Source organism: Phoxinus phoxinus, assembly GCF_949152265.1.
Source record: "Phoxinus phoxinus genome assembly, chromosome: 3".
Taxonomy (NCBI): Eukaryota; Metazoa; Chordata; class Actinopteri; order Cypriniformes; family Leuciscidae; genus Phoxinus; species Phoxinus phoxinus.
The window spans coordinates 44,770,677-44,783,892 of record NC_136878.1 but is presented as its reverse complement, the minus strand read 5'-3'; the positions used below and the strand labels follow the sequence as shown (position 1 = coordinate 44,783,892).

At 39.6% G+C, this 13,216-nt stretch overlaps 1 protein-coding gene across 1 annotated transcript; it reads left to right on the top strand.

Annotated features, from left to right (window-relative positions):
- The first annotated feature begins 6,508 nt into the window (after positions 1-6,508).
- ccno (cyclin O) lies at positions 6,509-12,993 on the top strand. Its single transcript, XM_079607106.1, has 3 exons — positions 6,509-6,894; positions 8,266-8,451; positions 11,374-12,993. The coding sequence occupies exons 1-3, from the start codon at positions 6,526-6,528 to the stop codon at positions 11,920-11,922; spliced, it is 1,104 nt and encodes a 367-aa protein (XP_079463232.1). The 5' UTR covers positions 6,509-6,525; the 3' UTR covers positions 11,923-12,993.
- Positions 12,994-13,216: the final 223 nt, after the last annotated feature.

Here is a 13,216-nt window from a genome sequence, read left to right as displayed (position 1 = left end):
AGGCATACAGGAAGGAGGTGTTAGAACTTGGGCATTCTATTCCCTGGGCAGGTCACTTGGCTTTTATGAAGACATTAATGCGAATTGCAAAAAGATTTTATTGGCCAAAGATGTACAGTGAGGTTAAGGAGTTCTGTAAATCTTGTCCAGAATGTCAGCTCACTACTGGCCGTACGCCTGCCTACGCACCCCTTATACCACTTCCTGTAATTGACACTCCGTTTAAGCGAATAGGAATTGACGTAGTTGGGCCTGTGGAAAAGAGTCAGAGGGGGAACCGATTTATCTTGGTTATTTGCGATTACGCTACCAGGTACCCTGAGGCATACCGTTACGAGAGGTCACAGCTAAGCAAATAGCCACGGTACTCCTACGATTTTTCTCGCAGGTTGGAATACCTCAGGAAGTGCTCACAGATCAGGGTCCAAACTTCATGAGCCACACCTTACAAAAAGTATATCAATTGCTGGGCATAAAGAGAGTACGAACCACCCCTTACCATCCTCAGACTGATGGTCTTGTTGAACGTTTCAACCAGACCCTGAAAACTATGCTGAGGAAGTATGTTTCTGACACAGGCAAGGACTGGGACAAGTGGCTTCCATTCCTTCTGTTTGCATATAGGGAGGTGCCTCATGCATCTACGGGGTTCTCGCCATTTGAACTACTGTATGCTCACCATGTCAGAGGGCCTCTGGATGTACTGAGGGAGAGTTGGGAGGCCACTGATAAGCCAGACAAGAAAAATATTCTCTCCTATGTGCTAAAGATGAGAGAGCATCTGCAGAAGACAACAACCCTTGCACGAGAAAATCTGCTGCAGTCTCAAAAACGACAAAAAGAGTGGTACGACCGAACAGCCAGATCCCGTACATTGGAGCCAGGTGAAAAGGTTTTGTTGTTGTTACCGACGAGTGAGCATAAACTGCTGGCTAAGTGGCAGGGCCCTTACCAAATAAAACGGAAAGTGGGTCCTGTGACATATGAAATAGAGATCCCATCCAGGACCCAGCCCTTGCAAATCTTCCATGTTAACATGTTAAAGAAGTGGTATGCTCGTTCCACACAACCAGAACCTGTGTCTGAGGAAGAAACGGGAACTGCAGCTGCTTTGTTCGTGAGATCCGTGGAGGGAGAGGAGGAAATAGAGGAACAATACCTGCCTGGTCGTCAGGGGAACAGTCAGCTGAATTTTGAGCACTTAGAAGATAGTCAAAGGCAAGAACTTCTACAATGCATCCCAGCCCAACTCTTTGTGGAGATACCTGGCAGAACAAGTGTTATCCACCATCACATCACTCTCAAAGATACCAAACCCATTCGTCAGCCAGTATACCGGGTACCAGAAAGACTTCTGCCAGTTATGAAGGAGGAGTTGGAGACCATGCAGAGCCTTGGTGTGATAGAACCTTCAACCAGTGAATGGAGCAATCCCATTGTCCTAGTGCCTAAGAAGGATGGCAGTCTCAGATTCTGTCTGGATTTCCGCAAGCTCAATAATGTGAGTAAATTTGACCCATATCCCATGCCAAGAGTGGATGAGGTAGTGGAGAGTCTTGGAAGAGCAAAATATCTCACCACACTTGACCTCTGCAAGGGATATTGGCAGGTTCCACTAAGTTCAGAGAGCAAGGAGGTCACTGCATTTAAAACACCCTTTGGACATTTTCAGTTTCGTGTGCTTCCCTTTGGACTTCATGGAGCTCCAGCTACTTTCCAAAGGATGATGGACCACATCCTTCGGGGGACTGAGAAGTTTGCTGCTGCATACTTAGATGACATAATCATCTATAGTCATACTTGGCAGGAGCATATGGGTCATCTGAAGGACGTGCTACTGAGAATTAAGAATGCTGGTCTAACCATCCGCCCAGACAAATGCACCCTAGCCAGGACTGAGACGCAATACCTAGGGTATGTGCTGGGTCATGGAGTAATACGTCCACAGGTGGGGAAAGTGGAGGCCATCAAGAATGCAGAACGGCCAGTAACCAAGAAACAGGTCCGTTCTTTCCTTGGACTTATAGGGTGGTACAGGCGTTTTATCCCCAACTTCTCTGAACGAGCCTTTACCCTAACTGATTTAACTAAAAAGGACAGGCCAAATAAAGTTAACTGGACTCAGGACTGTGAGAGGGCTTTCCAGGATCTAAAGGACTCCTTATGCACCGAGCCTGTTTTACAGAGTCCCGACTTTGAAAAGACCTTCACTGTACAGACCGATGCTTCTGAACATGGCATTGGGGCTGTACTGCTTCAGGAAGGTCAAGGGCAGCTTCAACCGATTGCCTACATCAGCAGGAAGCTCCTTCCCCGTGAATCCAAGTATTCTACAGTTGAGAAGGAGTGTCTGGCAATTAAATGGGCGTTAGACGCTTTAAGATACTATCTGGTGGGACGCAAATTCACACTTGAGACTGATCACAGGGCATTGGCCTGGTTGGGCCGTATGAGAGATACAAATGCCCGGATCACCAGATGGTTTTTAGCCATCCAACCATTTGACTTTGAGATCTTGTACAAAGCTGGGTCCCAAAATTGTACAGCAGATTACCTCTCTAGGACACCTCAGGTGTCTGAGGAAGGGGGGAGAAATGTCACAGGTTAACGTGACTTTATAAACTTGGACTTACATACATCCATTTCACTGATACTGTGCATTGCCGGCGATATCAACATCTGTGTACACATCAGGAAGGTGTTATGGAGTTTTTGTTTTGTTCAGTCTAAGGTTTGTTACTGCTGTGTTTTGTTATAGTTCAACTCTATATAGTTTTTCTTAAAGTTTGTCATTATTTGTCTATAATAACAGAATGCCAGAAAACACAATAATTCATATGATAATTACCTTTATTTTTCCACATATTTCCCACAAACCTTATTGCAGTTAAACTTCCCGGTTCACACTCTGTACAACCAAACCCATAATCCAGGTTAAACTGTCTTTTAAAGCAACCGCCACATCACTTCCTGTGGAAGATGCCATTTTGGTGTGATGTCAGAGGGGGGGATTTAGAAACCGTTGTTTTTGCCAATTAATTTGTTGTTAAACTCTTTCTCTGTTAATGGTTGTTGTTTTAGCTGTTTGGAAGGTTTAAGTGTTGTGTTGGGTGTTTAGATTATTTAATTTGATTGTTACAAATGTTTTAGTTTGTACCTGTAGTTGGTATGCCCTATAGGTGGGGCTTCAGCCTATAAATAGGCTTGCTGTCTGAAAGGATACCAGTTCTGATTGTGGACTCAGAGAAAGCTCATACTGAGCAGTGTTGCGATCTTGGGCCATTTGGTTTAGCCAAAATTAGCACATTGATGCTGTTTTCTTTTCTTTTTGTACAGTTTTTATTTATTTTTGTCTTCTCTTGCACTGTAAATATTTTAGCACCTTACAATAAACCACCGTTTTTGGATTTTGCATCAACCTTTTTGTACAGCACGTCATTTCCCTTTTCTACTCCAACTGGTTGGCCTTCCTACACAAACCATGTGTAAATTCATAAGTCGACAGCATTGCTGAGTATTTTCTGCTTAAAACTGCAGTGAACCAAAGACAGTCTCAAAAACACGGTTTGAAATCGCTGGTGTTTCTGACGTCACAAACTACCTTGTAACCAATCAGATCAACGTGTGATCGTCAACCAGTGGATCTCTGAGCTGAGTGAGTGAGTGGAGGCGGGGCTCATTTGCATATTCATAGAACCGCGTATACTAAATGAGGGAAGGGTGTCGAGTCAAAGGTGTGATCAAAGATGAGTTTTAAGGGATAAAATGATTGACTACAGGGGGACTTTAGATGTCGAATGACACATTATTTGATGGGCATCTGTCAAGTCTAATTTTACCCTTCAATTAATGATTTGCTATTACTTTTGTAAATGAGCAAACTAGATAGACCATGAGAATGAGATTCCTTCAATAAATACACATTAATGAAACTTTAGAAAACAAAAGCAAACAACATGGAGCTGTGGCTGAGGAAGGCCTTTCTCTTCAGTGCTGTCTGAATTAATGATTAAAACAATAAAATCACAACCAATAAGAATATGAAACACCATATATTAACAATATATTTAATATATGTTAATTTATAGGGGGGCTAGTTGTCAAATATGTAGAAGATGCCACAATTTATGTATCTCAGTGAGGTTTTAGATACACAATATATCGGCCGCCATAATGGTATCGGCTGATATATGTTCATTTTTCAATTATGAATTTTCGTTATCGGCCCAATAAAAAAATTAGACCGATATATTAAAGCTGATAAATAATGTATTATTTCCATCAGCTGAGACACTTCAGATGCACACAGTTCATGGTTTTAAATAGCTTGTTAATATGGTTGGAATCACTTCAAAATGTGAAAATATAGTTAAGTGCAACACAACAAGTCTGGAAAAAGATTCTTTATTGCTGGTGAATGTTCCATGAAGAACCCTCATCTTCCATGGTACCTTTTCATTGCACAAAAGTTCTTAATGGTGTAAACTAGATTTTTAAAATGTTCTTCGCACTCGAATTTTTTTTTATTTTAAGATATGAAAGTCTCTTTGGGGAACAACAATTTTGGAACCTTTATTTTGAAGAATTAAGAGTTGTTGTTTTTAATCTAGGTTGGTATCAAATACCAAATTCAATCAAAAATGTCTTAAATTAGCCAATTATGTTGTTGTTGTGGTTATGCAGTATTTTATGTTTTATAATTGTTTAACTGTTTAACGATAGCTGAAAAGCTTTGACATATGTTAAACATAGAAGATAAAAGAGTTAAGAACATTTTCTTTTTAAAGAACTGATATAAAAGTCTCTTTGGGGAACAAAAATTGCATTATGTGAAACCCCCTTTTGGAAGATTTAAGTGTTATTTTTGTGGTAATTTTTAATACCAAATTCAATAAAAATGTCTTAAATTAGCCATTTTTTTGGCTGTTCTTATGCAGTATTTTATGTTTTATAGTTGTTTAACTGTTTAAAGTGTGTATGTCAGGTTAAATTTTTTTTTTAGATATATTAAATAAGGTTTAGATGTCTGAGTGAAAATGTAATTATCATTAAAATTATTACTGTAACTGCCCTACAATAAGCTTTATAGCCATTTCTGTCAAGATCATATTTTTAAAACGCAGCTGAGCTGTGACGTCATACAAGGGAGACGTGCCAACAAAGTTCTATTCAAGTATGGAGAGTTTTGAGTCTGAGGAGATGCAAAATCCCCCTCAAACCTATACGATGGCCCACAGCCATACAATTTTGAGCCTCCCAGGCGGGAGACTGATGAGGAGCCAAACAGAAATGTAAATAATTCATATCGAAGAAACATAAATATCTGGTGTGAAGAAGAACCAGTGGATAGTTGGTCAGGTGTCTGGTAAGTATAGGCGTAACGGTATGTATTCGTATTGAACCGAAACGGTACGGGTGTCACAGTTCAGTGCATGAATATACACGGAGAATACACAGTATATATATATAAAAAAAAAATTAACTCGCGTGCAAATTAATTAATGCGGAACTACTGTTAGATACGCGGGTTATTTAGGGACACCTAATCTGTAGCTCCGCCTTAGCTCTGAAGCTCCGTGGCTATAATGAACAGGCTGCGAGTGCGATCGATGTCAATATTGCAATGCTGGAATATGTTGGTTGGTTGGTGTGTGTGTGTGTGTGTGTGTGTGAGAGAGAGAGAGGGAGAGGGAGAGAGAGGGGCGCGATCGACGTGCTTCTACTACAGTAGCATACACCGTAGGCACCGCATCAGCTGCCAGTCTCACTCGGGTTTTAAATCCCATTTTATAACTCATGAGATCTCCAACCGCGTAGTCCTTCTCAGTGAAATGGGCGCTGCAAATGACCGAAGTCTTGGATACCGAAGCAGCACTGAAGTCGGCGCGTTTGCTCCGAATAAAGTTGACCCAGGCATGGAACACAGTGGACTCTGTGACCGGTTTTAACGGTGTTTTTGCACCCAGCACAAACGCAGTAATTCATCATCGTGAAAATACGCCTGCGTATACTAACGACCTAACTTAAATAACTAAATAAATGTCCTAATCACTAATTCTCTCGCTCTATCACTCGTGCAATTATCAACACAGCTCAGCGAGCTGGGGAGACGTCTCCCTGTTATGACGTCAAACGATTCGTTTGGAATGAGGAGCAGTTTTAAGGGAGGACTGAAAATAACGAACTTTTTCATCTTATATTCTGCCTTTAGGAATCGAAAAACATACAAAACAATACATCAACTTGTCAAACGTGTATTTCCCCTCACTATTTTGTGTTAATCAAAAGTAAAAATTTAACCTGACATACACACTTTAAGATTTCTGAGGAGAGATTCCCTGATATGATGGGTGTACAATAGTATGAAAGCGCAGCGCTATATAAACGCCTCGTTCATTTATTCATATAACATATGTCAAACAAAGGAGAGTTATATTTTATATTATTTATTTATTTTAAAGTCGAGTGACGCTTGAGTTGTGCGCGTGCCTGGGCAACACCTGCCGCTCCCGTGGGACTGTTGTCATGGTCACGCGTGTGCGCGGGCACTATAGCGCCCTAGAGTGCGCGCTAAAACACCCGGGAAAGACCCGGTTTACAAGCACACTTCCACCTGAAAACACTGCATTTCCACTGAGACTGACACCGTGTGCTACAGTAAGATGCCGAGCATGTGGGGAAGTCTTTCAGTACAGCACCCATCCCAGCAGTAGAGGATCCGCTTGTGTCTGCTCAGAGATGTCTAGATTAAGTGACTCTGGCTTTGAGGAAGAGCTTCAGATTTCTCCAGTGAAGGCATGGCGTGAGTGCGATTATGAGGAGAGTTGCTTCATCATCCAGAGACACAATGAGCTGCAGTTCCTCGCGCAAAACTGCCTGGCACATCAACCTCAGGTGAGACGAGCATAAATACCCATTTATTCAGAAATTACATTGATTTTTTATTATTATTTAATATTAGTATTACAAAAGATTTCTATTCAAAAAGGGATAGTTCACCCAAAAATGAAAATTCTGTCTCACACTCACCCTCGTCTCGCTCCAAACCCATACGACTTTCGTTCATATTTTTAATGAAATCTGAGAGATTTCTGTTCCTCCATTGACAGCTACGCAACTACCAATTTTAAGCTTCAAAAAGTTCATTAATCGCGATTAATCGCATCAAAAATAAAAGTTTGTGTTTAAATAATATGTATGTGTACTCTGTGTGTAATTATTTTGTATATACAAATACACACACATGCATGTATATATTTAAGAAAAATGTGTTATTTATATATAAAATATTTATGTATAATATAAATTATGTATAAATATATACATGCAAATAGTTCTTAAATATATATATGCATATGTGTGTATTTATATATACAAAATAATTATACACAGTACACATACATATATTATTTAAACACAAACTTTTATTTTGGATGCGATTAATCGTTGCCCATCCCTAAGAGATCGTAAAACTAATCCATATGAATCGAACTGTTTAGTAAAACATTTTTTTTAAGAGACTTGATCACTTATTGATGAACAGATTGAATTTAGGCTTTTGACAGAATTTTACTTTTTGGGTGAACTATCCCTTTAAAAGCAGCACAGGTGACACTGAAGAAGACTGGAGTTATGATCCTGAAAATTCAGCTTTGATCACAGGAATAAATTACATTTTAATATATATTGACATAAAAAACTATTTCACAGTATTTCTGTTTTCTTTTCTTTTTTTAAATAAATGCAGACGTGGTGAATATAAGAGAGATTTAACTGTAGGCTACTCACTTGTTTAATCAACAGCTAAATATGATGATATTGGAATTTTAGTTTTAATTTTACTCTCTTACTTGCTTATTTTGAGAAAGTAATTACTTCACAACATCTAAAAAAGTGTGTTTAATCTGGTATGAATGTAATCCAGACTCGCCATGTTGTCATTATCATGTGATCTACAGTTGCATCACTTCACTGCCATTCATAAATCCTCTCCCGTGGCCTCATGGGATAGTAAAGTGTCCATCATATACAGAATCTCAAGGTCATCCGGGGACTTTTGTCTACTCTTTTATGAGTGTACTTTGAACCTTTTTTTTGGTCACATACTGTTTTTCTCCTTCTATATAGTAAGAGAAATGCAATATTGTACGCAGCCCGAGATATCCTTCTGACACCTAGCCAGTCTCCTCTACTACTGTTGTTGTGCTTACCGTTATCAATTGCTTTGTCTGGTCATTTTTACATGATTTCTTTATATCCCGGTAGATTACGGCAGAGGCTCGCAGCAAACTGGTCAGCTGGCTCATAGCTGTGCACAGACAGCTCAAACTGTCCTTTGAGTCCTGCTGTTTGGCGGTTAATATCATGGACCGTTTCTTGATCACGACCTCAGTCGCTGCAGACTGCTTCCAGTTACTGGGAGTGACATCTTTACTGATCGCCACTAAACAGGTGGAGTACAGCGCTCTCTTTTCCTCTGCAGTTTCATTGTGCTTATAGCTCAGTGTCTAGTTATTGTTATTAAAAGGATAGTTCAATCAAAATAAAAAAATTATCCCATTATTTACTCACCCTCAAGCCATCGTGTATATGACTTTCTTCTCTAAAGGGATAGTTCACTTTGAAGTTAAATGTTGGTATGTTTTAGCTTACCTGAAGTGCATCCAAGATGCAGGTGTCTTTGTCTCCGCAGTAGTTTCAATTTTGATATTTTTAGGTCAAACCGTTCTTGTCTGTCAGTCATATAATGCAGGTGTATAGGCACTGTCTCCAAAAGCATGCAGAGAAAAGTCCAAATTAAAAAATTCCCCATTGTAAGTGCACATTGATGGCCTAAGCTCGCGCGAACTCATCCGGGAGTGTTGAGTTTTCACTTATTCCCAATTTGTAAGCCTTCTATCTTGACACACTACTCGCTTCATTGTTCAGGCCAATCAAAGGCATACGTTGAGCCGTACAGCCAATCACACGCGTTTCTGCTGAGTTTAAAAATGCAACGTCCAATCGAAGGCGGTTAGATTAGTTTCCGGGGAAGAAATCCGGTGTAAACAGATCACTTGGACGTTATTGTGTAAAAGAGATAAAAACTATATAAATACTGTTCGTTTTATCACGCAAACCGCTTGTTTCGTGTCTTAGGCCATCAATGTGCACTTACGATGGGGAATTTTTTAATGTGGACTTTTCTCTGCATGCTTTTGGAGACAGTGCCTATAGACCTGCATTATATGACTGACAGACAAGAACGGTTTGACCTAAAAATATCAAAATTTAAACTACTGCGGAGACAAAGACACCTACATCTCGGATGCACTTCAGGTAAGATAAAACATACCAAAATTGTATTTCAAAGTGAACTATCCCTTTAAGCTGAATACAATCAGAGTTATATAAAAAAAACATCCTTGCTCTTCAACACTTTATAATGGCAGTGAATGGAGGATGAGATTTTGAAGCCCAAAAAAGCGCATCCATCCATGATAAAAGTAAATGCGAAGCCGTGCATGTGTGTAAGAAAAATATCCATATTTATAACTTTATCGACTAAAATAACTAGCTTGCTAGAGTAACCAGTGACGCATGTATGATATAGGATGTAAGAGTAGCGTAAGCTTTGACGCCTCTCGCGGTTCAAACAAACAGGGCTGTGCCACAAACTCAAGATCCTCAGAGATTTCTCTTAAAAAATGATAATTTTAGACTTCTAATTCGTGACCGGTGTTTTGTTTTGCTCTATCCTCTGCACTTAGCATTCGTCAATGCGTCATGCGTCGGGTCAAGGGTTACCGTATTTTCTGGACTATAAGTCGTTACGGAGTATAAGTCACATCAGTCACAAAATGTGTCATGAAGAGGAAAAAAAACTGGACACTGGCACTGGACTATAAGTCGCATTTATTTAGAAATTTATTTCACACAATCCAAGACCAAGAACAGACATTTAATCTGGAAAGGTTATTCAGCGACACAACAGCACACAGAACAACAGCTGAATAGTGTCCGGTGTGTTAGCGTAATACATTAACAGTTATTCAGCTGCACAATAGCATAAAGAACATATACCTGGGAGGCTGAATAGGCTAAACTAACATTAGCCAGCGAGTCCAACAAGTTACCGGTCAGCAAGTTCACCAAGCTCCCGATCTCATTCCTCAACACTGAATCCATTGAGTTCTTCCTCGGTGTCGCTTCTGAACAACTCCGCTAACTAGAGCGCCCTCTCGCGGCTGTAGACGGTAATGTTTTCTCTTGGTTCATCTCAGTCAGTATGAATTCATTTTGATATATAAGTCGCACCTGACCAGCCAAACTATGAAAAAAAGTGCGACTTATAGTCCGGAAAATACAGTACTCTTTCACCGTAAATCCATGCGTACGGCCATACGTACGGAAGCTAGTTATTTTAGTTGATAATTTTTTTTATATGGATATTTTTTACTGAAACAAACGCATAGTTCGCTTCAGAAGGCCTTTATTAACCCCCGGAGCCGTTTTATGTCAGACCACGGTTTACTTTTATGATGGATGGATGCACTTTTTTGGGCTTCAAAATCTCATCCTCTATTCACTGTCATTATAAAGCTAGGAAGAGCCAGGATATTTTTAAAGGCATATTATGCAGTTTTTGTCAAACAGCGCCCCCTAGAGTCGCTGTGGAGTACTTGTATTTAAAGCTACTGTCGTAGCTGTCTCTGCACTCACGGCCTGATCCCCTCTTCGTTTTCTTCGTCGACTCTGCCATGATTCACGTCTGAAATGCGTACTAGTGTCTTCCATAGAGGCGGCTTCATATGTTGTTGATGTATGTGACGTCGTGCCATAAAAGCAAGTCGTGATTCTCGCGAGATTTGGCGGGGCGTCACCTCTCAAACCTGCATTGCTGGTTTTGCCAGCGGTGCTTTCGGGATGATTAGCTCTACTACAAGTTTGTTTACCATCGAAATGACTTGGTTATATTAATGACTTGGAAGCTGTTATATTAAGGTACAAATCTTGCATAGTGTGCCTTTAATATAACTCAGATTTTATATATGTCTGAAAGTAGAAAGTCACATACACCCGGGATGGCTTAGGGTGAGAAAATCATGGGCTAATAAAATTTTTTGGGTGAACTATCCCTTTAAGTCCTGCTGAAGTGTGTCAAATCACTCTAAAGTTCAACTAATTGCATTTAATATGAACTTAAACTATAACGCATTTTCATTTAATTGCATTAACATGTAGTCAAGTGTACTCTATTTAAAAGCACAAGTGCTCAAGTGTTCTTCTTTTTTTTTACAAGGGTTAGTACACGCTTTTCAGGCGTAATTGATCACAAATATGGACACAGTATGTAAATCTGAGTGAGTAAATTCTGATCTTTGTGTTTTCCAGGTTGAAGTGTATTCGCCTCGCATCACACAACTTCTGTCGCTTTGCTGCAACTCTTTCTCCAGAGAACAGCTGTGCAATCTCGAATGCCTGGTCCTTCTCAGACTCAATTTTAGACTGGCCGCACCAACTCTGGCTTTCTTTCTGGACTATTTCACCAGTCGCCTTACTGGATACCAGAGTGGTGGAGCCATCGATGCGATGGTCAGTACAGTATCAGATACAGAAGCATGGCAGAAGCACACCATCAACTGGAAATGGTTGGCTTGCAAAGTGTGTGAACTGAGTCTGGCTGACTACACATTCAACAAGTATATGCCTTCTGTGATTGTGCAGTGTGCTGTGAAACTGGCAAAAGATCTGCTGAAGACACATTCAGTGCAGTCCACAGAACACGACACTGGCTCACTGAAGACATCCGAGTCATTCTGTTGTGAAGAGGATCCTCCATTGACCTGTGAAAATCAGGTGTTATTTCAGCAATGCACAGGCGATCTGAAATTGTTGGTTTCTCTTAATCAAGACGCAGTCCAGGACCTCATAAGACTATAATCCATTATACAGCATTCATCATGCTGTAAAATGATCACATGGAAAATTTGCTTAAAAATGCAAAGATCCACCAGTAAACCAGCATCCCATGATGGTCCCAGCATACAAAAGTTACCTTATGTTGGTGATTTTTCACCAGGAATACTGAAATTGCCCATACTGAATTCTTTAGTAGACTCGAAAAGCTGATTTAAAGGGATAGTTCACACCAAAATTAAAATGTATCCCATAATTTACTCCCCATCAAGCTAACCCTAGGTGTAAATTATTTTCTTCGCTCAGCCAAACACACAATCCGTTAAAAAAATACCCTGGATCTTCCAAGCTTTATAATGGGAGTGAATAGTAACTGAGATTTTGAAGCCCAAAAAAGTGCATCCATCCATCATAAAAGAAATCCATACGGCTCCAGGGGTTCATAAAGGCCTTCTGAAGCGAAGCCATGTGTTTGTATAAGAAAAATATCCATATTTATAACTTTATAAACTATAATCAGGGTTCATCAATACGCCATGTGTCGGGTCAAAGGTCTCTCATCATGCGTCGGGTCAGAGGTCACTCTTTCAACGAAACTAGACTCGTGTACGGCCGTTACCGGAAGCCAGTGATTATTTTTTATAAAGTTATAAATATGGATATTATTCGTACAAAAATGCATCACTGCGCTTCAAAAGGACTTTATTAACACCCCAAACCCGTATGGATTACTTTTATGAAAGATGGATGCATTTTTTTGGGCTTCAAAATCTAAGGTACCATTCACTGCCATTATAAAGCTTGGAAGAGCCAGGATATTTATTAATGTAACTCCGATTGTGTAAACTATGGGTTCATTTACATTTTTGGGAGAACTGACCGTTTAAAGGGTGGATTTATAATACACATAAAACAATAAACAACTTTTTTTTTATGCAATCAAGCAATATTTGTCCCAAAATATTTTTTATTTTAAATGTATATTTATGTATATCAAAGTAGAATTTCCTTTTGTAATAACTAATTGAAAAAGAACTGATGTGAAAATGCAATCTGAACTTGTTGTAATTAATAAATGCTTTGGAATACACACCTAAGGTTGGTCTCTTTTTAAAGAAGATCCTCAGCAGATTATGGACAGTGAAAATGGAAAAGTAAAAAAAGTTATAGAAGTTCATAGCGGTGTAACGATACCCTCATGTCACGATTTGATGCATATCTCGATACTGAACTCACGATAATATATTATTGCGATACTACAAGACATGATAAAAGACATACGATTAAAATGCTAAATTTTATGTTACATTGTGTGTGT